This window comes from Scophthalmus maximus, chromosome 6 (genome assembly GCF_022379125.1).
Source record: "Scophthalmus maximus strain ysfricsl-2021 chromosome 6, ASM2237912v1, whole genome shotgun sequence".
NCBI classification, from domain to species: Eukaryota; Metazoa; Chordata; class Actinopteri; order Pleuronectiformes; family Scophthalmidae; genus Scophthalmus; species Scophthalmus maximus.
The window spans coordinates 10328426-10355406 of NC_061520.1; the positions used below are offsets into that span (position 1 = coordinate 10328426).

Here is a 26981-nt window from a genome sequence, read left to right on the forward strand (position 1 = left end):
GCTTCCAATTTGATTAAAAACACCTTGTTGGCTCTTTGGCTCTGGAGCCTGTTGTTCTGATCCATTTCAGTCCGCTCTCCAAGCCTCCCCGCTGAACTCCGTTTGAGTGATCGCCTTTCGCTCTGAGTCAATGGGAATCTCCTCACATCAGCAGTTGGCTTTTTTGTTTTTTACCAGAAGCCCAACTATTTAATCAGCGACTCCATTGTTGAACTTGAGCTGTTGAAGTAGAACAGCGGAGGATTCTGTTGTGTTTCTGATAACACCACACGACAGGAAATTCCTCTTTGTGTAACCTTTTTTTTACCAGAGTCCTCCTTCTTGACCTCAGCTTGGGCCCAGACCAGACAGACTTTTGTTGCGTAAGTCTGCAGAGACAACAATGAATCCAAGGTCCCATTGAGTAACGAGGGTCCGACCTGACCTCACTCTCTCTGTCCAGCATCCAATATCTCCCAGCACGCCACTAACTCGCCAACATCTCCATCAACACAGCGTTTGACGTAGCTACTTGACATCCTCATAGCATACAATATATTCACTCCCTCCTTGGCTACTGTAGGACTCATGATCAAGCCTTGGGAAATCCAACTCTGACAGCCCCTCCATATGATTAGAGCTCTCTTTGGTAGCTAAGCTGACCTGGCTTACTTCTGATTACTCCATGCTTGAATGGAAGAGTTAATCATAAGGACCGATGATCCATGCACACACATGCTAAATGAGGTGCTGCCGAGCACAGCTTAAGGCCACTGGGTGCCTGAACAGGCAGGACCCGATGGGCCTAATGTAGTATTTTTTTGAAGATTCAAACCATCTGTTGCACTTGTACGCTGACCAGAAGACTGTGTATGTACAGGGTTACCTAAACTGATGCTTTTTAAACATAGTTAAAAGTAGTAGCCTCGGCTTAAACACATTGGAACATGCTGATTGGGTCTGAATCCTCTGTAATCGCACAGGATGAAATGACATTATATTATCTGCATGACATGTATCTGAGGGTTTTCATGTACTGCATGTACGTTGTGCGCGATGCCTGCCCTCCTTGATTTCGACACTAGCAGCTCATCAGTCCCTGCACAGCGAGCGCGGCATTTTTCCTGGACACATAATGATGTACAGTCGGGTAACCACTGTATCGTTGTACGAGCGGTGGAGAAAGGTCAGTGCTCACAGTGGGCTGTAATTCTCTTCGTCCTCCTGACATTGAGAAACAACGTTAAGCGAGTCCGCCAGACACTGCCATAGACCAACATCATAAAAATTGAATTGCTAACCTTATGTTCACCACTGACACGATCGATAAATCATAACTTATCTGAGGAAAAAATACATATGTGGTATTATTTAGAGCTCCTCTCGACTGGATACAAAACATAAGATATATACAGTATATATAGTGTATTTCCAACTGTAGTAGATGTATCTAGATTTATTTGTGGAAAGGACAGCAATACATTTTTGTGTCTGTTAAAAGATACAAAACAGAGTTGAATCAGAGAAGAGAACCAGTCAACGTGGATAGGCCCTGAATGGATCCACAGTTTACCAGGAATCTGTCAAAAATATTTTCCCATCAATATCGGACAAAGAAAAGTAAAAGAGAAACTGTTAAGATTTTATTTATTGCTCTAGTTTTTGATTTATTTTCAGAATTCCTGTTTCTGACTTCAAAACCATTTTGAACATACAGTACCAGAACATTAACATGTCAAACAAATTATTGGAAGAAAAAAACACTTTTAACACAACCTAAATAGATAATTAAATCTTATCAAATGAAAACACGTCTGTTCCCTGCAGTTTTGGCTTTAGAGAATCTGCATCGCTGTTGAAACTCAAGCAGCTTTGCAAATCCTCCTGCCACATTTTGCAACTTTTTATTTATGTTCTCATTTTAACATATCAAGCAGACCGTAAATAACGGACGTAAAAGTGTTGTTTTCCGACACTTGTTTCCCTGGTGTGAGACGTCAGGTTTCACTTCACCCTCTTGCAGTGTGCATGAAGAGGGGAGGCAGGCTCGAAAACATCAACACTTGTAGTATGAAGAGTTTGTCTTGAGACAGATTCGTTCTGGCCTTTTGCCTTAATCTCGACCCTGTATACGGTCAACACACACTGTCCTCCTCATCTACTGTACATCCCCCACTGAAGAAGCCCGGCTTGCTTAAAGCCAATTAAAGGACGGGACTTGAACTTTGGTAAAATTCTTTCTTTTATTTTTCATCGTCATTGCTTTAGTTGTTGTGCAGATCTTTGTCAACATTTCTTTCATATTCACTCAACTGACTATGAATCCAATCATGGCAACAATCAATCCAACCCTTTCAATTTTTTCTTCCCAGGATGCCTCTGGGTGATACTGTTTGATATCAGTGCAGACATCAGCAACCCCTCTCCCTGTCACTGCGATCTACCAGCATTGTTTTGCACTGTGAATGATAGCTGTCATCAATGGGCACCTAGGGGCCCACGCTGGTGTAGAGCTATGCAGCAGACCCCCACACCCTGAATCCTCCCGTCTATTTGAGGCCATCAGTCTGTAAACACTCTGGCAGTTATATTGCCCTGTGATTGGCAATGAATGGGCTGCGGGACGAAGGGTGTGGGGCTGCGCGTGACTCCGCCTGACCAAGGGCAACACTTTGGGACGTTGGGAGTCGGACGCAGGCGGGATAACTCACACAGCTGTGTCCCTTTTTTTAGTTTTTTGAGGTCCTGCATGGGCCAAATGCAGGTCACATCAGAGTCAAGAGTCCTGAGGGCAATGGCAATAGCTGCAGGCGGAGAGCAAAGTGGATCGTCGGTGAGAGAGCAGTTCATTGAGTGACGGCTCTGATATATTGTTCAGACATAATGAAGAACACTCTGCGGTGGCCAGACACATACCGTTTTCTTGTTAGGCTGTCACTCTCTTCAGCCCTGGATAAATAACCTTAGTGGTCGTGCGCGGCACTCTCACAAGCCGATGTTATAATTCAGTTATGGCTGCGGTCCACACGCTCCATACAGCTGTCAGTCACTGCTTGTTCTCCCGTCATGTCAACGTAAGGGCCGAAGCCACGGCGGCGAGTGTGTTGCAGTCGAGGACAAAAACGTGCGGAACCACAAAGATTCACCCATCATCGAATCACCTCAGACAGCTCTCGGCAGCATTCCTCTGCGATCGCGTGTCACCGCGTCGCCTCGGTGCGCTTTTGATGTGGTTCGTCCGTGTTTGTGTACAACAATTGGTGTGTGTGTGTGTTTGCGTCGTTCAAAGGGGCCAATAAGCGCCGTGCTCGCACTAGTTGCACGAGGCTGTCATCTGTTTTTCTTTTCAGTAGCATTGTGATGTATGAGACGCTAATTCCTTTTTTTGTGCCTTAACCCTGTAGTGAAACAATGGCTGGTGCCTGGAGGCTCCTCGAGTGCCTTCAAAGACAGTGATTTTCCCTGAACTTCCCAAACCGTATCAGACACGATTGTCAGACATTATGACAGATTAGCTCGTTTAAAGGTTGCATAATTTGACATGACTGATGGAGACCTCAGACGATGAGTCGTTGTACATGTGTAGACTACTGTCCTGGTGGCAGCAGGTCTATCAAAGAGACATGCTATCACATTTGATGGTATTAGTTATTCAACAAAGTATTATAAGGTCCAAGAAAAAACTTTCCCAGTTAGTTGGTGACTTACTTCAGATGCTTTCAGACGTGCCTTGAAGTCCGGAGGGGCTTTATTTGCTGCGTTCTTCATACGTGAAGATACAGCAATTTAGTTTATTTCATATGAGAGATTTTCAGTATCTTAAGTCTTTCCCGAGCTTTGACTTCAAAGTGGGTGGAGCTTAGTTGGAAAGAGGATGATGTAATGTAGCAGCATTCGAATCTAAACGTGATGACAGTTTTGGGCTTGTTGTTTGGTCACCGTCAATGGAATCTGATCAAATAACACCCGCACAGCCTTGATGAAGCAGATTGATTTTTTTTCCAGTGTTAAACTCATTAACTCATAGATATTTATTCTTATAGAGAAATATTTAAGACTTGACTTGACCAGATTTGAGGGTTACGCCATCTTTATATTAGATATCAAACGTATTAGGGAACAGGCCACTGTTTTTGTGAAGGCAGCAGTATCTGTGATGATGTTTTTGTTTTTGCTCTGAGGTCCTTCTTAAAACTCTCCGCCTTGTCTGTGCCTGATGTACTCGGTATCCAGCCTGTCATCAGCAGACAAGTGGTATCCTCTGGGATCAACAGCCTCCAAGGCTTTTAGACCTCTGGCAGGGCAGATGTCTTCATACCAGCTGACATCTGGGCTCAGCCGCAGACAAACAGACGGATGAGCAGAAAGTGCAGGCAGACAATCGCTGTAACACGAAACTTTACCGACTTAGCTCAAGAATCTTTGAATCTCTTAAACCTGCCTCGCGTGTCCTGTTCTGAGGAAAACATCAAACTGATGGAGTGTGCAATAACTATATTGTTAGACGCAAATATCAGGGGTCGGTAATGCCAAAGTCTTATCCTTGATAGCAGAGGGGCAAAAAACACTGTATATTCCTTCCCCGACATACTTCATTGGCTTTTGTTTGTTGATAATGTCAGGATCCCAAACTGTGACATGTTTTACTGAAAGAGCTCTTTCTCTGTTACAGTAATTTTCTGTCTTTTTTTTTCTTTTTTCTGAACCATAAGCTCATATCTTGGCTGTGTTTGGAGCCATTGTATTGCCAGGAGGGCCAGCTTGTTTCAGGCATCACTCAAGACAGACTCTCCACTGATGGCTATCATTATCATAATTCTGTAATGCTTCAAAGCAGGCTCCCAGGCTTGCTCACAGGAAAGTCCGAAGCGCTTCCTTGAGTCGGTGTAAATGTGAGTACATCACGCCGTCTGAAAAGAAATTCCTCCACCAACAAGTCAAATTTTTTTCTTTTTTCCGTGACTTCACGCTGGCGTCAGCCATGGCTGGAGGCGTTATGTTTTCGGGGTTGTCGGTCCGTCTGGCCGCCCCCTTTTCTTGTCAACGTGATATCTCGGGAGGAACGCCGCGAGGGAAAATTGGCATGTGTTCACTTGGACTCGAGGATGAACTGATTAGATTTTCCTGGTCAAAGGTCAGGGTCAATGTGACCTCACATCCATCACATCCGTGAGGACGTGATACCTACGAAATGCCTGGAGGGAATTGCATTACACTGTGCCCTCACAAAGCATTTTTTTCGGCCGTAACCTAAAAATGTGATCATTCTGATCAAATACATCACGTCCTCACTACATTTCTTGAAAGACGTGAATGTAAACTACTCGTTTTAAAGACAACAAATCACAGCAAATATGCAATACATTTTCAGCACATCAGATTTTTTTTCTGTGAAATTACATTTTTTGAGACACATTTCTTTTTTTAAAGATCTGACCACACATTTGAGGGCAGAGATGGAAGTTATGGAGCCTTTTTTCTAGAAAGATTAAGACTCAGTTGAGTATGATATCGCGTTTTTATGTGGGCTTATAAACAGTTGACTGAAGCTCTAAATAATAAGGTTAGTCATGTCTTTGGAGCCCGTCGGAGCATGAAGTGAACCCTCCACAGTCGAGCAGTTCAGGTGCTGAGAAAGGACACAGTGGGAACACACTGATGTACCACAACGAACAAGCCGTGTCACAGGTGCTGCGTTATAAGTAGAAAGTAGAAAATAAGTAGAAGATAACCTGGTACATTTACTCATATATTTCACCAAAGTGCTTTTTTAAATATTTCATTATTTCCAGTTCATGCTACTAAATAACTCTACTTACATATATTACTTTTGTATCATATTATAACATGTAATATAATATTTTATAATACTGCACTTCCCTAGTTTTGTGTGTTGTCTGGAGTTGAAAGTATTTTCCATATAGCAATTTCACGTGTAAAATATATAAGCTTGTAAAATGTAATGTATCATTGGAGATGAACCACAAAACACAACTAAATGATTATCTGCACCGTGACCAGCTTACACCAGTAAAATGTATCCGTCACAACCCAGTAATCACATGATAGACTGTATGACTGATTTTACTTTTGATACCTTAGAGAAATTTTCTGGTCTATACCTTTATTAAATAACTTAAATGTCCTTTTTTTACACAAGTATTTTCACTTTTGCCAGAGCAAAGGATCTGAACAGTTCCTCCGTCACTACACAGCTTTGCCTTGGGCTGCATTGTTCAGTGGGACGGTTGGTTTCAAGGTCAGGTCAGACACCCAGGAGCTATTGTGAGAATTCATTGTCTCGTTCAAGGACACTTGTTGAGTGCTACGCAACCTTTGATGTGCACACACTTTTGGGGTCGTCTGGATGAGGAACTGAATTTTAAAAAAAAAAAAAAGTCTTAAAAAACTGACTTTACAAAAGAAAGGTCATTGTTGTGCAGTTCAAAAGTAGGCAGAGCAGTCGACCTACATCCCCTTTCTGTTTGCTTCTGTCCGTCTCTCACCGTCTTTCCTCATTGTGCTGAATGTTTCATGTGCCTTGAAGGCATGTGCTTTGATTTATCTTAAAGGCAGAGATGAGTTTTTCGTCTACAGCACCCAGTGAGCGACGCCGATTTCAGATGTTGCTCTTTGCAGTGCCTCTGTTCCTACTCTAATAAATCTCCTGCTCTACAATTAAAGTTCAGCAGAGGTCTTTCCTCAGACCTACAGTCCGGCAGCCTGTTGTGACCTGCCTCTTTGTCACCCCTGTGCTGTAACCGCTGATAAATGATCTCTCTCCTGCTTGGGGTTTTTCTTTCGGTCATGCATGCAAGGTTTGCTTAGTCATAGTAACCACTGTGGTACATTAAAGCTAAATGTGGGTGGTTCTTGCCTCACAGATGTCAAACCCCAGTCAACACATTAGTGTCACGTGGGACAGGAGTTTAAAAGTGTTATTTGGATTCCACAAAGCAATGATGTGCCGTTTGCTTATCATTTCAGGCTTTTCAAAGAGGAAGATCACCAGTGATTATATTAGTGTTACTGTGATTAATGCAGCTGATGTGTGTGACCTTTTTCTGTCTCCTTCTGCGCCAAGAGCGCGGGGGGAGCAGAAAGGTCAGGGGTCAAGCCGGCATGTGGACCCAGTCTGTGTCTATTTCCGATCGGGCTGGAACACCCACAGCTGGATTCAGTGGTTATGAACAGCAGGGAAGCGACACGACATCACTGTTGCCCATCAAGTCGCGTAGAGACCGACAGTGACGGGAGGGAGCAGCGGTGACACAGATGGTGTCTGTCAGGTTCAGGGGGCTGCAGGTCCACACGGGGTCATGATGTAGAAAAAGGAACAATCCCTTTGCCAGATGGAGAAACCATTTCACACATGCCTCTCACCCTGGCAGCAGTGCAAGCTTGACCGTCAGTTGATTAGTGAAGGAAACCTGATTTGGCTAAATATGGAGTGTATCTGCTCCCTTCATGTCTGAGGAATGTTATGAGAGAGGTGCTTTCAGTGTACCGGCCTCGGGACCCTCCCCATTGTAAAAATAAATCCCTGAACTCTCGGTCCCATTGAACCTTTTTTTTTTTTTTTTCGCTTGCGATCAAGAAAAACATTTGAGAAACCTCCACGCTGAGCTGACTGAGCACTTAGGAAGTGGGGAAGTTCCCCAGAAATGAAAGACACATGCCTGCTGGGGGAGATGGGACAGACTCTCTGCTTCAGCATTGACGTGGAACATGATGCTGTTGTCATGATTAGCCAGTGTTGTCATGTCTTCTTTGAAGACGGAGCGGCGAGAGAAGCAAACGCTTACTTGTTGGTGTGTGGTGACAAATTGTGAGACGTTTGCGTCGGTGTTTGTCTGTGCGCGTGCAAATCTACTTTTTGTCTTCATCATAGAAATGATTCCAGGAATATCACATCTTTTACATTCTCTTCCCTGTGTTCTCACGTTGTACATCAGAACCGGGACGTGTCGCCCTGGGTTCAAAGGCTTGTGACGCTCGCCCTTACTTCACCTGATTACCTTCCATTTCGGCGGGCAAACCCCGAGCTGCATGCGAGCACGACAGACTGTAAAGCCGTGAGATCTTCAAACCGTGAGATAGTGAAGCTGTGAGTTGGCCAGCTGCGGCAGTTTGTCACACACCATTGGTGAGTCCATCCTCCACCGAGGGGTCAAAAGGGCGTTAGGTTATACGACCATCGCATAATGATCTCCACATTTGCTCCGAATCTGGTTGTAATACTTTTAAGTGCATATTTTCAAGTGGGAGAGAAAATGTTTTAAAAAATTAAATGGCTGATAATGTGATCGTAAATGCCTTGAAAGATCAGCGGCCGTCTAAATCATTCTCCGGGTTTCCCTTTTCCCTCTCTGATGGGTTTCACAGGCTACGGCTAAAATGGCCGTGAACAGGTTGAAGTCTGCTCTTTTACGTTTATTTGGGGAGAATTACGACGTCGTGGGCTCTGACCTTATAAATGCAAACTGAAGGTGAAAAATGACTATGAGAGGAGACAGGTGGTCTGGTGAGGCGTTAACTTTCTTTTCATTACTTTTGATGGTTTTAAAAAAAAAAAAAACACAATTTCCCCCACCAGCCATAAAGTTTTTCCAGGTTTTTCTTTCTGCCAGTTGGAGGTTTAATCCCTTTCTTTGAGCATTGTCAGCAGTGAGCATAGCGTGACTTCCAGAGCAGCTGAGACAGAGGAGTGGAGATGTAGTCACTGCTGGGGGAACTAGAAAATATTTTCCCAAACAAACTTTGACCTTTTGTCCTGAACTCTATTTGATATTTGTTTTTGGTTTAATACTTTACCATTCTTTTTAGGCTGTAACTAATGATTATCTGCCAAATGAATTCATTAGTTGAAAGATGGGTCAATCATTTGGTCCTCAAAAAAAAAAATCTGAAATTAGTGACTCTCAAAAACACAAACATATTTTGGTTAAATTATGAAAAAGAAAAAGGTGCAAATCCTCACTGCAGTCGCTTTTAGTTCTGTTTGTCTGATGCACGTGCGACACACAGTCCTGCCGCCAGTCTCCTATTGTTCTACTGACATTTGGCAGTAACATGTACAAAAGCACAGTAAATCCCAGGCGATGGCAGGTAAGAAGACAACTACAAGCTAATAAAACACGGTTGTAAACAATGTGTTACAGTATTCAAAATGAAGTCCATGAATTCAATATGGTTGTCACTCTTTGAGGATGAACACAAAGCATTTTAGGGAGTAACACTTTATGTAAACATAAATTTGTTTCCCAGAAAAAGTTTCTAATGTTATTGTTTATTGATTTTCTCTTCTGATCGACTTAATTGTACTAATGTTGTCTGAATCTGAATTTTGGGTGAACCCCCCCCCCCCCCCCCCCAAAAAAAATAACATTGTGAAAGGTGAGTTTTTTGTTTTTTTTTACATTTTATTCCCCTTGATGCATGAATCCTAAAAGTCGGCCGGTCTTTCCTCTTCTCGTGTCCTCTGTCCTTTCCTGGAATATTGTCAGGCGCTGTGGCCTCACAACGGGAGCGAGAGCAGCCCCGTGTCTGTGCAGTCATCCCTAATGAGAGGGAGTGCGTTGCAGTCGGAGGGTGGGGTACGTCCTCGCCCACCTACCTGCCAATGCGTCCGGCGCAGCACCCTAATCTCCCGTAATTGCGGCGAGACCGGGCTCCCACCCTGTCTCATTAGGCTCTTTACAGCATTCCCTGGTGAAAGGTCCCGCCTGGTCACGCTGGGGGCGAGGGCATCAAGTTTGTGCAAATTGGCAGTGACAAGAGTTTGCAAAATACAATTAGAGGAGTAATCAGTGTGGACTGATCCCTTGATTGTGTCGGTGGACCCTTCTCCTTATCTTTGCTACCTTTTAGGTCACGGAAACTTCCATATCTTCCCCCTGATTTGACTCAATCTGCCTCTTCTGGCTTTGTTCCTTCTTATCAGCTCTGCGTGTATTCCACGGAGCCAAACACTTCGCTTCTAATCTCGGATTTTCCCTCCATGACATTATCTCCTCCGCGTATTATCTCCATATGGGAGCCGGAGAGCACTTTCTTTTTCAGTGCACAGCCAGAGTCTTGCTGATGTTTTGTGAGGCGTGAAAAGCTGATGCTTATCAAAACGAATGTAATGAGACGGGTTCCGTCGACTTTCACACGTCAAGTTTTTTTAGTTTTTAAAAAAAAATCAGACTGTGATTTGAGGCTTACTACTGTGGTTTATCCAGTCTTAATCTCAGACTGCTTCACTGGCAATCCTCCTGTGGACACATTACATTTCAGTCAGAGTTTGGCAGAGACTGCTGTGCTCTTTCAGGGAATCTATCTATCCTATCCATTTTGTTGTTATATTATTAAAAGTAGTACCAGCTACTGCACCGTATCGCCCCGATGTGCTTGTGTATCCCCACTGTCCTTGAACCTCACCTGGGGGGCGGGGTTATGAATTTGTCTGCTGTTCCTTTCAGCTGTGAAGTGTAGAACCATGTCGTGTCACATTTGAGCATGCGAAGCAATAATCCGAGCCCCCCCCCGTACACCTTGAGCATGACGATCTGTCATGTATCTGCCACCTTTTGCCCCCTAGGTAAATGGCTCCTGGCTACTTTCCGTCTGCTCGGGCCCTTTGCATGCCAGTGCGGCAAATCTCACAACAAGTCATTTTTGGATTCCTGCTGGTCTCCGTGTGTTGTCCCAGGCACTCAGACCTGCTCGGTCAAAGACGGGTCCCGGCAGGTAGAGCAGAGACCGAGCACACGCTAAGGGTCAGAGGGCAGTGCCCCGAGGTCCCTGAGGTATTTGTTCCTCCTGTTCATTTATGTAGGCCACAAATTGTAATTCTGGATACATGCATAGGTTCGTGCAGCTGCAGTTGGCCTACTTTTTTTCTTTCTTTTTCGGGTAACAGCCTGTAACCCATGCTGACAGTAAAAGTGATTGACAGTCGTCAGAAACCTTTGGCCGTCCACAGACTTCTGAAGCAACAAGTCCTATGGCTCTTTCAGACACTCTCCATCATATCATGTGGCAAAACAGTCAAAACAGCGCTGCGAAAGAACGTTGGGATCGTCTTCATCGGTATGCAACACTTTTGGATTTGCAGTAGGAGGTTTCTGAGTTATGGCCTCCACAGTCGTCGGTAGAGAAGACGAGGGCAAAAATGTATAAGCTTACAGGAATGAGAGGCAGCCGGCTCCTACGGATGGGATGTGCCATAACATAAAAATATACATCAGTACCTGCACGGTGCTCAAACACATACATTCTGTACATGTATGCACACACACACACTTATAAGCTTACCTCGCAGTGCAGTGAAATGGATCATCAAAACAGGGATTAGAGGCCTCGAGGGCTCAGAAGAGCAGAACGTTCACTAAACAAACTCAAACGCTGGATTTTAGTCTCTTTGATGTCGCACACAGTTCCCTTGTGGCCAAACATGCACAAATAATAAAACTTAAAGGCTCAGTTGTCAGGGTAATAAGCTGCGCCGAGACTGCGGAGTCGCTTGATTGATATTTTTTACCCGAGAGACAAGTCAGCGTTTCTCTCAGCACCACATTCTGCTGCTAGTCTCTGGCTTCTTGTCAACACTTGCCTTGGGAAGAAGAGCCGAGTAACAACAACATACACGTGTTTCAATGGACTGATAAGCAGAACATTTATTAGACTGTGCTCATCTGCGTTTTCACGTGAGAAATATAGAGCGGGAGACAAACACCACAGCAAACTGTGAAGAAAGCAAAAAACACCCGAAGATGTATTTACCCTTCCTCCCGTTGTATTTACCAAAATGTTGCAACGGGGTTTTGAAAATCTGAATTTTACCAAGATCTGCAGAAGACGAGGGCTGCAGCTAACAATTCTTTTTTGATTAATTGCTTGATCAGTAAAACATCAGACAAACAGTGAAGGATGTCCATTACAATATTTCAAATATCTTTTCGGCACCAACAGTTCAAAACCCCCCAAAATATATGAGACTAAGGAAACAAGTTGGAACCATCAAATGAATGGCGTTCTGCTTCGGAAATGATTTAAATGGTTGTTGATTATCATAATAGTCGGCAGTCTTTTTTTGTTGAATGAATAATTGGTTCATTATCAACTTCGAGGAGTTGTTTTCTGTTGACATCAACACAGTTTGAGTTCATGTAGCGTGATAAGAGCATGTAGGTCTTTTCAGCTTTAGCCTCACCGCTGAGGTGTGTGTGGTTACTGTCTAATTGTACTTGTCTTTAAAGGAATATTAAAAAAAAAAAAAGGAAATGAAAGTGCTTTTATTGCCTTTACTGTAACACCCTTCACTCACCCTCAACGTGAGACAGATTGTTAATGACTTCATGGAAACATTAGAGGTCTGGAAATTGAGGTACCGGCGTCGTAAAACGTCCCATCATAGAGGTCTGAGTGGGGTTTGGCCTTTGTCATTAAAAGGACATGTTTTCTTTTAGCGTCTCAGGTTCCAGGAGAGCCACACCATGTCCGAATGAATGTGCCACTTAACAACAACTCAGCTGCCACGCTGACCACAATTACACGGCTCCAGGAAGAAACTCGTGGCCAAAACTGGCACCGTGGACGCATCAGACCGGACAAGGGACGCTTCATTCACGGCACACACAGTTTTCTTGTGTGAGTTCGTGTGGTGAACCAGAGTGAAGGATGTGTTACTAGAAAAGGCACTCCGACAGGAAAGGTGTGGTCTTTTTTCGCCCGTGAATTATGACGGCAGCCGCGTTTTAGTGTCATAAAGAGCGAGAGCAGGGCTGAACAGAACTGTGTCAACTTCATGAACGTACACCCGAACATGTGGGCCGATGGTGATGCAGCAGGGGGCGACGTTGAGCTTGAGCTGATGGAGGAGAAGGAAAGAAAGGATTTCATGCACTTTTGAGTTTTGTGTCACATCACCCATCAAATAGTTTTCTCCTGCAGTTGTAAATACATTTAGTGCCTGTTGTGTATCCGTTTTAATCAACTTCGATCGAGTCCTTCTTTTAAAACAAAAGGCTTTGGCTCCTGAAGGAAATGTACACAATTGTAAAAGTACCTAGTATATCTTACTTATTTGACTAATCTTTACAGTGTCGTTGCCTCATCTGAGTTCACCTGGTACAAAAGTGAGGACTCATCGTCGCCGCTGCTCTTGTTCGCCTGCAGTCTACCTGTAAAGTCACATAGCACCGACACGCATTACAAGGAAACTTGAGAACTAAAGTACTTACAACACGGAGACATAATGACCCAACCTGCAGAGGTATTGCCTGCATAAAACATTTTCAATGTATTTGTGGGAATCTTATTATATCCAACTCTGGAGCTGAATATCCGTCAAATTCCACGAGGAGTTATGGAGTTCATGAAATAACTTCTGTAATAACCGCCGTGAGCTTCGCGTGAGCATATTTCACTTGACTCTCTGGCAGGGAGCCCTGCGGCGCGGCCTATCAGACGGAATAGAGGCGAACGTGTCCTCTACTTTAAACATTTTCACGGCCAGTTTTACTGGGGGTCAAAGGTGAGGGATGAGTTTCCTGCGAGAGAGTGTGAAGTAAATTGTCAGTTCCAGTTCGCAGACGGTGAGTTTGTCAGTCAGACAAGATGTTGACTCTGTCCCACCACCAGTCCCCACATGTGCAGGACAGGTTAGAGAAGTCCTCCCCTGAGTCATCATCCGAATGAAACCTCTGACTCAACCATGTCTCACGGGGCCGCGAGCCGATCCCCGTCTTTATAGCACCTGGTAAATGAAAGCAGCTGTGAGCACTGTAGGGAATGCAACCAGGAACGAACACTAGCGGAGTACACTATTACACCAGCAGGCTTTTAGATCAGGGCACTAAAAGGAAACAGGTTAGTGCTATCTTCGGCGCCTGCCCCCCTCCTCCCCCCACCTCCCGATCCCCGATGAATGCTGCAATTTTCCGGCCCATGACCCTCCAGAGATGATATCAGCGGTCCGGGGGTTTTCGTTGGCCCAGTCTTAGCCCCTTGTAGTCTGCCGAATCATCAGCGCCGTCGTCCTCCTGGGAGCAGTGGCGGTCATCCTTATCACAGGAAGTCACACAATACAGCGGAGGAATGTAAACCCGGAGCGTTGCTGCAGCTGAACTCGCCGAAACACAATCAAAAGCTTCGGTGGAGCTTTTTATTTTGCATTTCTTCATCTGATTGCGTTGGAACAGTGTGTCTACAACAGGGAAATTCACTTCTTTTTACCCAATTTACAGGCATGTTTTTGTTTTTCAGAATTCAAGAAGACACAATAGTGCCGAGAGCATCTGGCTCTCGCTCATAATAACGTGGTTGATAATTTGTTGACTTCGTAGAACAATGTAGAGAAACTCCACCTTCACACATGCAGGGAAGGAGACTGAGTTTTAATCTGCTTTCAGACATCCACTGAAGTCTGGACATTTTCCGGACTCTTCCTGACAGCCCTTATAGCTAAATTTCCAGAAAATGTCCGATTGAGCCCTTGTGAGAATACGGCGGGAAAATCTGCGGCAGATTATCGGTGAGCGAGTGCGTGCTCTGCCCAGGCGTCTTTCCTCGCCTGAATGTTCTGGAAAACTTTCTAGACATTTTTCTGATTCATGGTATAACTCTGAATCAGATCCTCTCTGGCAGTCAACAAAAACAACATTATACTTTTAAGTGCTGAAACTATTATTCAAATAACTAACTAACTAACTAAATAACTAATAAAATATTAAAATTGTTGTCTATGTAAAAATTTAATAAAAAACAAGATGTTATTTAATTAATTTATCAAGCAAAAACAACATTTACTTGCTGTTTCCAGACTTCAAATGTCAGAACCTGTTTTTATCAGTTTAACATAGGTAAGAATTAAATATCTTCTGGTTTTGGACAGTTAGTTGTACTCTGGGGATTTGTAATGGGCAATTTTTTGCTATTTCCAACTGCTGTATACACTAAAAGACTAAAGGAATAGTTTGACATTTTGGGAAAAACAAGCGTTGCTCTGTCTGAAAGTAATAAAATCCACTTACCAGCATCTCTGAATCCCGCCAAGCTAAACTTAACAGCTGTTGGCGGCTTCATATTGAACAGACATGACAGTGGTATCAATCTTCTCATCTAAGTGAATAAGTAGTCCACAAACAAACCATACCCGTAATCGATCGATCAAGAGAAGAACTGACAGATGGCATTGATAGAAGGGACCCATGGTATATAAACCACAAGGATTCTTCTGCCATATATATATATGAATGTCGGACACATGGTGAAACGGTCCCGTGCGATTCTCCCTGCATGTGTTCCACCCTGACCCTTGGCCTTTGACACTGACCGGGGCCATAAATTGGGCTGCAGACACACTGCTTTGTTTCAGGCATCGGATATTTGGGAAAACATCTCAACCGCCCCCCCCCACAAGCTCGGGTCAGAGAGAAGAAACCTTGGTGATCTGATGATGACGGAAAGGTCCTAATCTGAAAACACTCCTCTCTTTTAAGTAGACTACGGCTCTGGTTTCGTGCCCTTAGTTTTGTCCGATCACTCGTCTGGAGGCTCAGTCTGGTGGACGGATGAGCAGGATGGATGAGGGTGACGTGTGGTAAACTGATCTCACCGTTGCCCCCTGCAGTCAGGCGAGGGTGTCGCGTCTGCTCACACCCGAGACTCACTCCCGTCGACGGGGGTCACTGGGTTTAACATTTAAGGAAAATGACTATTGTGGCTATAAGGGATGTTTCTCTTTTTTTCCCCTTTCCATGCCACAGCCTCACATTATCAGTAATCTGGTTCATGTCTTCTTTGGCAGAGTTCTGGGACCATTCATTGATTTCCAATGTGGTCCTCATTGTAGAAGACAACGTAATTTAAGATACTAAAACAACACAAACATCCTCAAATTACATGACAAAGGAACAATTCTTGGTTTCATACAATTGAGCTTCTTCTGCCCCTCGGAATACCTGATGGGCAAATTCAATTTCCATCATACAAAAATAAAACATGCCACTTTTTATTGATCCAACGCAGACCTTCAGATTCCACTGTTTCACATTCTGTTCCTGACCCCCCCTAGCAGTTCAACATTCCTGCCTGCTCATTGGGCAGAAAGACGTGGAGAGTGATGAGCGTGACACTGACCCTGGTCAGACCCCGTCTCAAGCTGACACACAGGTGTGCGGCCTCAGGGGGGAGATAGACGTCCTCACACACACACACACACACACTCCACACAAACACACTCGTGCTGCAGAAGCACAGGACCCCTCAGGGTCTTCACCGCTGCCCTTGACTCCAGGTTGCACTCCGCTCACTGACCATCACTTGTCTCCCTCAGTCTGGAGGTTTCCTTGTGAAGCCGTGCCCAAAAATGACAAATCTGAGAGCTCTCCAGACTGGATCTTTTAGCTGCAGTTTATCTCGTCCTGCTGAAAAGTATTGGTGTAATATATTAACGGGGATTATGTTTCAAAGTATAATAAAATGTAGTCTTGATTTATAAAGTAGCATTTCATGTTGTTGAGCTTTCATGACAGTCTTTTGAGAGTGCAGTATTTTTCGGTGTGAACATTTCCAGATGTCGTCAACTGAGAGGGAAATCATTTAATTGGCTGGTTAAATGCTGGCATCGCCGTGGACCAGCATTAGCTGGAAAGGGGGAAAAAATGCTCTATAAAGCAATTTTCATTGCATCCGCACTCTTCACTCTGTACAGTAACTCTCTTCTTTTATGGACACGGAGAAGGTTTACAAGCTGGATTGTGCCAAGTCAATGCTCCCTCCGAATTCTCTCCATGGCCTTTTTCGGTTTTCAGTCCAATGTTCCTTCCACTGGCATGGCAAGTGAAGCAACCCAATGTCATCAGGTTTGAAACTACGCAGTGAGCATAATCTCCCCCGACAAACTCCCATACGAACAAAATCTAACATTAATGGAGGCCGTGTGCATCCGTGTCCTGAATCCGCAGAGTATTCCTTTCATTCCCAATTTTAATTGCTCAAATTATGGCATACGCTGAACTGTCAGCATCTGTATCTGACCCGAGTCATTATGTGCAGTTTGGGAACTGAAGGGAAAGATTTTATCTGGTTGAGCTGATGACAGATTTGGCTACATGTGTAGCTGGAGGAAAGGAAATGGAAAAAAACTTGGGACTTGTTGTGGAAGTGTTTTGGAGGTCCTGCACGACTGACAGATGCAATGCTCATGTTGGAGGAAGTTTAAAGGTTAGAGGCAGCGAGGACAACGCGTTACTGCTGCGCGTTTCCCTTTGTCGCACTCGATTTATCACTCAAACTATTTTTTTTTTCTGTTTTGGATATATTCTGTGTTTTTCCTCTGTCACCTTCGCTGAAGTTACTTCTGAGGAGACAGGTTTACGGGTGGAAACAACACACGCAGCTCCCCGCAGTAATTCCCACGAATTTCCAGGCACTTGAACATTTTCCACAGTCTCCAATGTTGGACTTTTAAGCTTCAGACTGGCATGAAAAGGAAGATACATCCTTTCTTGCTTAAAAACACAAAACCCACTGGTGTTTTTAACCAAAACCTCAAGCATTTTACACGTTTTGAACTTTTCGTTGTTTTCCTGATTTCTCTTTCCGCCTGCGGTTTGAACGACAGATATTGGGAGGTTATAAACGTAACCTTGTTTCTCTCCCTCAGATGTGAATGAGTGCGAGGAGACCAATGGAGGCTGTGAGGCTCTCTGCTGTAACACCATCGGAAGTTTCTACTGCAGGTGTCCTTCCGGACAAATACTGAGCGAAGACGGCAAAACATGTCGAGGTGAGTGAGCTGTTGTACTGGAGCTGGGCTGTTTATCAATTTAAAGGGGCAGTCCATGAATTTAGCACATGGACTTTTTAATTTCTACCTAAATGCTTTTTTTTAGTGTCTTATGTCGCTCTTGCATTTGTCTCGATGCCGTGTATATTTTATCTAAAGCACTTTGAATTAGAATGGGAATAAATCAAAATAAACTGTGTCCTGTGGCTCTGGAGGAGCTTTTTAAAGTCAGAAAATCAGCGTTCAATCTTCCAATAACTTTATTTGTATATGAGCACCTTTAGTACAGGTGAGCTTAATACAAAATTGGTCGACTAACAAGTCAAATGTGAACAGCGAAAGAATGAGACTGGTGCATGTGACGAATAAAAATTGTAAAAAGATAGAAATGAAACGTATAAAAAGGTTTGTTGAAAGAGTAATCATTTAAAATCAAACCAATATAATGAAATAAAACTAGATCAAAAGACAATGATAGTCGCAATAAATCAGAAGAAATGGAACACTTTTAAAATAAGGATCCAAAAAAAGATAAATAAATATGTAAATAAATAAATATTTGCCATAAATCGTTATTTTTAAAGCTGTTATCACTTTTGGCTGCACTGAGAACCTCAACCAAACTCCAATGGCTCAGAGCAGCTGGTCGACTCTGGCTCAGGAGGTAAAACTGGTTGTCCAACAACCAGCGGGTCGATGGTTCAACCCCAGAGTCCTCCAGTCCGCATGCCGAAGTATCCTTGGGCAAGAGACTTAACTGTAAATTGCCCCTGACGGGTGTGCTGATGGAGCGCTGCATGACTGTGTGTGTGAACAGGTGAATACGACTTGTCCTTTAAAGCGCTTTGAGTGGCTGATAAGACCATTTACCATGAAAACGTCCTGCAGACTTGTGCCAGAGGAGCTGAGAGATCGTCCTGATTCACAGATTGGAAACATATCGGATGTGTCAGCTGGTGCTGATGCCGACATCTGAGCGCTTCGTGGTGGAGACCATGCTGTGATTTAAAGACAAGTCAAAGGTTTTTTAAATTCTAAAACTGACAGGCAAACCACTGTGAGGTCTTTCAGAATAACGTGTAACGTGTTCTCTTCTTCTGGTCTTGGTTTGCACCGGGGCAGCAGAGTTCGGAGTGAATTGTTACTGACATAACGTTTTTTTTGGTGGACCAGATTGGAGAGCGTTTTCATAGTCTAACCTGATGGAAGTAAAAGCATCAGTGCATTAGTCTTTGTGTCGCTCAGAGAGAGAAATCGCTGCTCTGTAGCTGTATTTCTTCGATTATGACAAATACATTTGAAATCAAAGACAATATCAAGTTGCTTTATGGGTAAATGTTAAATGTGTCTCTTGTGAGTCTCCCAACTTTGCTGGAGTGTCAAATATAATCGATGGAGCCCACCAATAATATCTATATTATTAATAATATTATGATTCCAGATTTGACAGGTGATGTATAGAGTTTCTGGTTATCATACTGTGCCTGATGTTGTTGATAATGTTTCTGATGCAACTTTTCTCATATTAATCAGCTGTTCAAAATTACTGATAGTGTTTTCTTGAAATGCTCCATGTATAAATATCTTCTACACACAATAACCCTTCAATGGACTTGGAAAACAACCAACATGATATTTTATTTTGTCAGATGTGCACAGACAGAATTGGAGGCGTGTCGTTTTACTTTTACCTCTCAACCGACTCTGATCAAGGTTTGTGTCCTGACCACGCTGGACATTCACAGGACTTGTTGAAAGGTTTTTTGGTCTTTTATTTGCTTTCATTTGCTTGGTGAAGATCACAACCAGATCGTTTTACCTCAAAGGAACCGCAGTACCACTGACACCCTGCGTCCCTGAACCACCGCTGAACCCCAAACTGAGCTTCTTCCTCACATTTTCCCATGAGGTTTCTTTTGCTGCGTCGCAGTTCGATGTTTCTGATTATGGACTCTTTGCGAGCGGTTGGTCTAATCAGAATAATGATTCCTCTGTGCAGCAGCCAAGCCTGGAGGAGAGATGCCACAGTGTCTTGCAGCATGGCTGTCTGCTGGGGGAACCAGGGAGAGAACCGATCCCGGTCATGGTTATTAGGAGGGTTGATGGGAACGTTGTCGCAGCTGGCTTTCACAGCGATGTGCCCTCTGCTACTGGTGTACACGGGAAGAAAACAGCTCCCCGCAGCTTTTATGTCCTAATTGTCCGAAATTGGCGAGATTATTAACAGAGGCAAGAGAAGCTGGATGGATGTTGTGGATATTTAAGCTATCGCTGCATGTGCGGTACAGCGCCTGCAGAGAGTGATCGGCTTTCCTTCTTCATGCCGGCCAGAAGCTGGGATGGCCGCAGCGCAAAGCCCATATTAGTCTGGATGAGAGACATCTTCCATTCAGTTAGCTGTGGAGAATAAGTGATTCAGGGGAGTCAGACCACACACAACCACATAATACTTTGGGGGGGATTCCTTTCCTTGGCAGCACGCGATATTGTTTCAATGAAACACATCTGCTGCGGGATGTTAATATGCCGATACTGCTGGCAACGACCAGATACGAACAAATACATCTTTTGTTCGCTACAAATTTTTTTTACATTTTTTTTTAATTTAATCCATTGTGGAGAGTTTCCTACATTTGAGATCCTGCTCAATGTGCCTCAAATTCAATTTCACTTTCTCAATACACTTAGATTTTTTGTGTTGGTATGAATAAGCAGCATTGAAACAAGTGGCCCTGATCGGTATGGAAGAGGTCAACGTCAACTCCTGCCAATGCACAGTGCAGCATATAGCGCTGACAACATTTTAGCCGTCGTGCCAAATTAACTTTACAGCTCAGACCAACACGAGCGTGAAGGTGGGAGTGATGGTCTGCCAGTTCACGCCGCACGTCGTAATGGCGAGAAACCTCTTCCAAAACCAACAGGTATAGTATGCTCTTGTTCACGCTGTGACTGGACTGTTCCTGTAAAGGTTTTTCTTTTTGAAGACAAACATTTCAGCGTTGCGAGGTTCTCTCCTGCATTTTTTCTGGTGCTTGATGCATTTTTTTTTCACTGTGAGTTATTTTACAGTTATGGCTCTGTGCCTGTGGTCTGTCTTCCATAATGAGCTGCTTTTCTTCCTCGCCTGGCTGGCACCTCTGTCCTCATAGTTCTCCTGTCTGCACAAAATATGCATTTTAATGTGCGACATGTGCAGAGAATGGAATCCGCTGGCATGTTGTGTCACAATAAGGACCTGTCTCCGTTTCCGCCCGTCTGGCTGAGCTCGCGTGCACCTCGGATGCTTGTGGCCTGATGTAATGACAGGACAGGTGTACGTTACAGGAGGTTTAATGAAGAGGAATAGTCAGAAGTCTCATATAGTCGCTGCCTGTTGGAGAGGTCTCCGAGGGCCATTTCTGTTCGGATGAGGGAAGTGATTGTGACCATGAACATGCTTTGTGCTCCAGAAGCTCTATAAAGAGCCGCTGCCATCCTGCTGCCGTGTTTGGATGTATGTGTTGGCAGCGGATGAGAGAACGCAGAGCTTAGCTCCTGAATAGACGATTTCACTGCAAGGCTCATTCCTTTCTCAGATGTTTGGATTAAAAATACTGGATTTGACGTCTGGCACTTATCAAATATGGCATTCCTTTGGTGGCAGGTTTTTTAAATTTTTTTTTTTTATGCATGTCAATATCAAAAGAAAAATATAGACAGCCCATCCGTTGGTCTGTTCACATTCCTTGTTTTCTTAACACTCGAATGATACGCAGTCACAAATGCACACACATTAGCATTACGTATTAAATCACTGAGAAAAAGGAATAAATCACCTTTAGTGTAAGAGAGTTTTGGGGGGAGAGTGTGGAGACACGGGGGAAAGGGAAGAGGGGGAGGAGGATCTTTAATGTGCTGGACATTTAGCTTTGGTAGATGGGAGGGTGAAGCAGAGAGGGAGACAGAGGCAGAGTGCATAAGAACTCTGTTACTTCAGAGCAGGAATCTTTACTGAACAACTGGTCAATAATTCAAATAGTCCATAGTTAATATCCTTAATGAAAAAATAGATTTTTTCTTTGTTATGTTAAAAAAAAAAAGTTTTTTTAAAGTTAAAAATATTAGTTTGAATTTGTCGTGAGACTGTTCTCCAGCCATGGCTTTGTCGTCAGGATGGTGGATTTTCCTCTCTGTGTCTTTTGAGGTGATGGCATGTCATCTGACATCCGCTGCCAACTATCCGCACACTTACTACAGGAGAATCTGCTATAGGCCACACTGTTACCATGGCTACCATGGCTACAACCAGGGCTACCTGGCGGCAGGTAAGTGATGCAGCCAAAATTCAGATGAATGCATGATGAGGTTAGTGGACAAACAAATGAATATTACTCCAAATCCTACCTTAACAACTTAAAACTGATTTTCAAGTGCATATATCTACGTCTTTTCTTTCTTTTTTTTAATACAGAGTAGGACATACAGTAGTCAGTGTGTTTGTTTGTGCTGGGTCATAGCTCGGCCAGACTGGTTAATCACACCCACCGATAATGAGTCTGCTTGTACACACTGTCTGGCACTGCCCATAAAACTTGGTCTCTGATAAGAGCAGGGGAGGTTCGCTTTCATCAACAGAGATTAGAGCGCATGAAAACATGAGCTATGATTCGCGAGAGACTCTTTGTAATGCTTACACAAACAGGGCTAGGTACCAGATACCCGTTCGACAGATTATGTCAATATTATTATGAGTGAATATTCTTTTTCATGTTTGGCAACACTGCAGGGCTCGGAGCTACAAGCACACGATGAATCATGTTTAACATCTATTTCTGCCATATTTCTCATAATCCCTTTGATCCGCCGCTTTACTAAGACGTCCTTCTTGGAGATAAATAAATCAGAAATAAATTCATCTCACGCTCACGACAAGCAAATCGCCGATCGGTTTTCCTGTTTCGGAGATGACACCGTGCAGTCGGTGGCTGTGGGCAGAGAATCAGTGTGCCGTCTGTCGAGGCCAACGGCTGCTGAGGCTTTGGCTCGGAGCTTGAGAGGGATCATGTTCTGGATGTAGGAACCAGGCTGGAGAGGATTCAGTGACTGCAGTGCGGCCGGCCCGGGAGCAGCGGCTTCGCAAGGCTGGAGACGTTTCACGAAAAAAACGAGGCAAAGGAGAGAGTGCAGCACGGACGGAAAAATGAAAGGAGGGCTCCTGCCAGCTTTCCTGCATGAAGCGAGGCTCAAGTTTGGCAGCAGAGAGTCGAAGAAGAGGAAAGTTTGGAGGCTCACAATTGCCCCAAACAGTATATTTGAGGATGTCGTGAGATGACATTGGGAGTAGATGGGTTCAACGGAAGGATATTTCTATAATTCAACCGTCTTGGGCAGGTTTCACTGTTACATAAGTAGGTTAAGTCCCCTTATGCTCATATACTGCATTTTTGTCCTTAATCTAATCCCGTTCTTTTTTTATTATTATTGTGAACAGTAGAATCAGTGTTTCATGTATTAACCGCTGAGGTTTCACAATTGACAGCGCTGGATTTTTCGCCATCATTTACTATAACACCAGGGTTACAGGTTTTTTGGATCTGATTGAAATCACGGGTCACATACTTCTTGCGTGTACTTGTGTGCACACAGTGGGAAAAACGATTGTTGTGACGGTGTGTAATGTGCAACATGAGGCCCAGAACTCAGAGTCCAGCGGTGGCCATGATTCTGTCCCTTTGCTATAAAAGACTTGGAGATTCATATTCGCCCATTGGCCGTTAAAAATATCCCATTAACTTTGCTATAATCAACATTTTATATCAACAGTGAATTGTTGTTTTAATTGTTAAATGTTATGTGAATGAGGTTTGTAGTGACAATCCAATAGCACATTTTTGCCACACCATGCTCTCATCAGCTGGCAGCTGATTTTAGTTAGAAAAAAAAGAGCAATTATTCCTCAGGAGATGGTGGAGACCAAACACGGAGCTAATAATAGACTTGGATTCACCAAGTAGATAGAAACAAAGCAAAACGCATGCTATCGCTGCTCCATATAAGCCCATATGATATGTAAAAAGACATGTAACATAATGTACCCATCACGTTACTGACATATTTACAAGAAGAAAAGACAACAAGAGCCCTTCAGTAGCTCGTAGCGCTCCAGATCAGTGCTGACTCTGGTCCTATCTCTGTCTATGTCTGCGATCCTTTTTAAAAACTGAATCACAAGGTTTCTTCCGTGCTTCGTACCGGTCCATGTCACTTCGTAAATGTGGGGAGGGTCAACGCGGTTTCACGGAGAGGGACCAGCCCGCGCAAAAACATGGCCGCGCTGCCAGATCAGTGACCGAAACAAAGAACAGAGAGTTTCGGGTAACAACGCACAGAGAAGAGGGACTCCATTGCTCCTCCATACCTTTACATAGAACATAGTTATAGATCGCTGCTATATTGATGTCATATATATCCTTTAAACTTCCCAATCCCCCCCCCCCCCCAAACCGATGTGTGTGTGGGAGGAAACTGGACTGTGACAACGTATAAATGCGACCGCATACACATTTGTTTTTTTTAACCCCATTAAGCCGACAAGACTGTTTATTTATTCTCTGGAGGGGAGGGGCCGAGGGGGCTTGCACTGGGACGAATGTTGAGAAATTATTTATGGGGTTTATTTGCACTGGACTGTTAAATGACTTGCTTACAACAGAGTGCCCCCATACGAGACGTGGCCTGTGGAGAGACGAGAGTAACAGGACAATTAAATAGAAGCACTGTTATGCATATTACTCAACTAGATTATAAAAACAGCTTGTTTTCACAGGAATTCTCTGAATTCTCAAAATAGCTTACTGCTGTAAAAGCCGCCGGGAGTCAGGTCTGTACTGAGCAACACATTTCTCAAACAGACGTTTGACTCGGCACTGACTAATGGTCCTTTATGATGCGTTAGCTGTTTTGCAGCCCTCAAACAGCAGGCGAAGCCCATTCACAGTCGCCTCCTTAACGCATTATGTCACTCGTTTTTTCAGCCAGCCACATTTCCAGTAACTCCTCAGACAACTTTAGTAACGCTGCAGCAAACAGGTGACTTGTCGCTGCCCGGAGGGAGGGGAGTTGGACTTTTCAATGTCCTAATTCTCCTCCTGATGATGATGATGCTGCCGGACGGGGCTGTTAGCCTAAGTCCAAGCCGTCAGCTCAGATCTCACAGGGGGTCTGGCCGTGGAACTCGCAAAACAATTTATTAGTCTTCGACCCCTGAAATAAGAAGCGGTTTGGAACGGGGGCTGTTTCATTTGAAATCGGGTCGCACGGCGAGGCGGTCACGTTACGCTCGCCACCACTCTCTCAGACGAAGAACCCCCGTTCTCTTTATTTGTTTATAATCTCAGCGCTCGGCTGGGAGGAATGTGTATGTTTTGCGTCCTCCAAATTAAGTTTCCATATGTCTGCCGCACCCGGGGGACTACGACAAGAAGCAGAGGAATTTAAATTTGGTTTTAAATGTTCAGTAGTTGTTACCACATGGGGGATTTGTTTGTTTGAGCTGCAATGCACTTGTAGAATACTTTCCCTTCTCATCCATCATCCACTTTCCTCTCGGTGGACAACGTTATCCTAAAGCCGGCGTGAAATTCCTCACTCAGCTTGGCATCTCCTCTGGGCTTTTTTCTTGTGACCATTTTTTTTCTTCTCTCTCATAATGAGAGGATTTAGGCAAATTACAACTCATTTCTCCTCTGTCTCCCTCTCCTTCTGCCCGCTTCTGTTTTCCTCTTTTCTCCCTCCTTCCCCTACAGATATTGATGAATGCCAGGTCCACAATGGAGGCTGCCAGCACAGATGTGTTAACACCAGGGGCTCCTACTACTGTGAATGCCTCCCGGGCTCGCGTCTGCACGTGGACGGCCGCACCTGCCTTGGTGAGAAACAGGAGCATCACAGCTTTGTGGCGCTGCTTATATTTTACAAGCTGGACAGAAGGACCATGAGTCGGCACACTGATACTGATACTGTTAAAAACGAATATATTGACAGGATCTGTCTGGGTGATGTGACTAAAGCTCCAATTACAGCTCTACAAATGTCGAGTGGGCGGCATCCATACGCAAAAAAAGCTGCGAGTGCTTATTAAAAATGAAATGTGACACATACAGTAAAGCACACACGAAAGAGATACATAAAAGTTTTAAACCATAAGAGCGAGTAATGACTAGAACATGTTGGGGATGAGCTGAGATGCTCCATGAAATCCAAGGGTTTGAAGGCACTTTGTAACGTCAGCTCACTTGTTCAAAACTTCTGCATCAACAATGAAACACTGCTTTGGAGGCTGGAGCCCCTGGAAGGTTTTTAAAGTCTTTACTTTACTGTGAGAAGTATTTTTCTGGTCATTGAAGTTGCGCAACATATGCTTTATGACACGGGCACTCAATCATGTGAACCACATTGACGATGTTGACTCCTTTGATTCTGACCAATGGCGTTTGCTGGTAAAGCCACACTGACTCCAGTTACGATGACTGGAATTTTTTCTCTAAAAGAATAAACTATTAATTATTAATTACAAGTTTCTAATAGGGTCTCCCTCGTCTCTTCAACGTCACTGAGGCTGATGAAGCGGGCGCAAAACATTGTTTGTTCTTCCACTTGAGAAAATAATGAAAAAGTTTAAATTGTAAACCGATGGATTTGGACAGCGGATTCATGAACCTTTCGGTGAGACGGATTCCAACATCTATCATTAACTTTTAATCTCAATTAAATTCATATATAACTTTATTTATCCGTTCAATTGTGTAAAACCATCAGTACGTATCACATATATATCGCAGCAACATGCCACATAACACATACAACATCCAGAGAGCAATAAATAGTGGCAACAGTGATCAATCCAACAAACACATTATGGATGAGTTGTATGAGCTTGTGAGTATTTACAATAAAATTAAATGACTATGAATCCAGCCTATCTATAATCTAAATTTGGCTCAGGTAAACTGTCATTCCTTAAATTTGCGTGTCGTCATCACTCTTGGCCTCCGCAGTGTTTACTCAGTACCTGTGCGTTGTGTCTGCCGTGCCGGATAAATTAGCTTTGAGTTTTCAGAAACAGCTGATGGAGTATAAACCATGCGCTGGCTTCTGCAGCCAGGAATGTACACAAGGTGTCCTGTCTGACATTTAGAGTGGAAATCATTTTGTGTGTTTCTTGGCTCCATAAAGCAAAGCT

The 26981-nt window shown here is 43.9% G+C and overlaps 1 protein-coding gene across 3 annotated transcripts in view; it reads left to right on the forward strand.

Moving 5' to 3' along the window:
• megf6b (multiple EGF-like-domains 6b) overlaps nt 1-26981 on the forward strand; it is a 54567-nt gene that overhangs the window by 11820 nt on the left and 15766 nt on the right. For 2 of the 3 annotated variants that reach the window (XM_047332746.1, XM_035631097.2), the window contains exons 5-6: nt 17636-17758; nt 25546-25668. In XM_047332746.1, coding sequence (XP_047188702.1) covers nt 17636-17758; nt 25546-25668 — 246 coding nt within the window. Of the gene's footprint in view, nt 1-17635; nt 17759-21725; nt 22066-25545; nt 25669-26981 lie in introns of those variants that run through there. The other variant, XM_035631099.2, reaches the window with a different exon arrangement.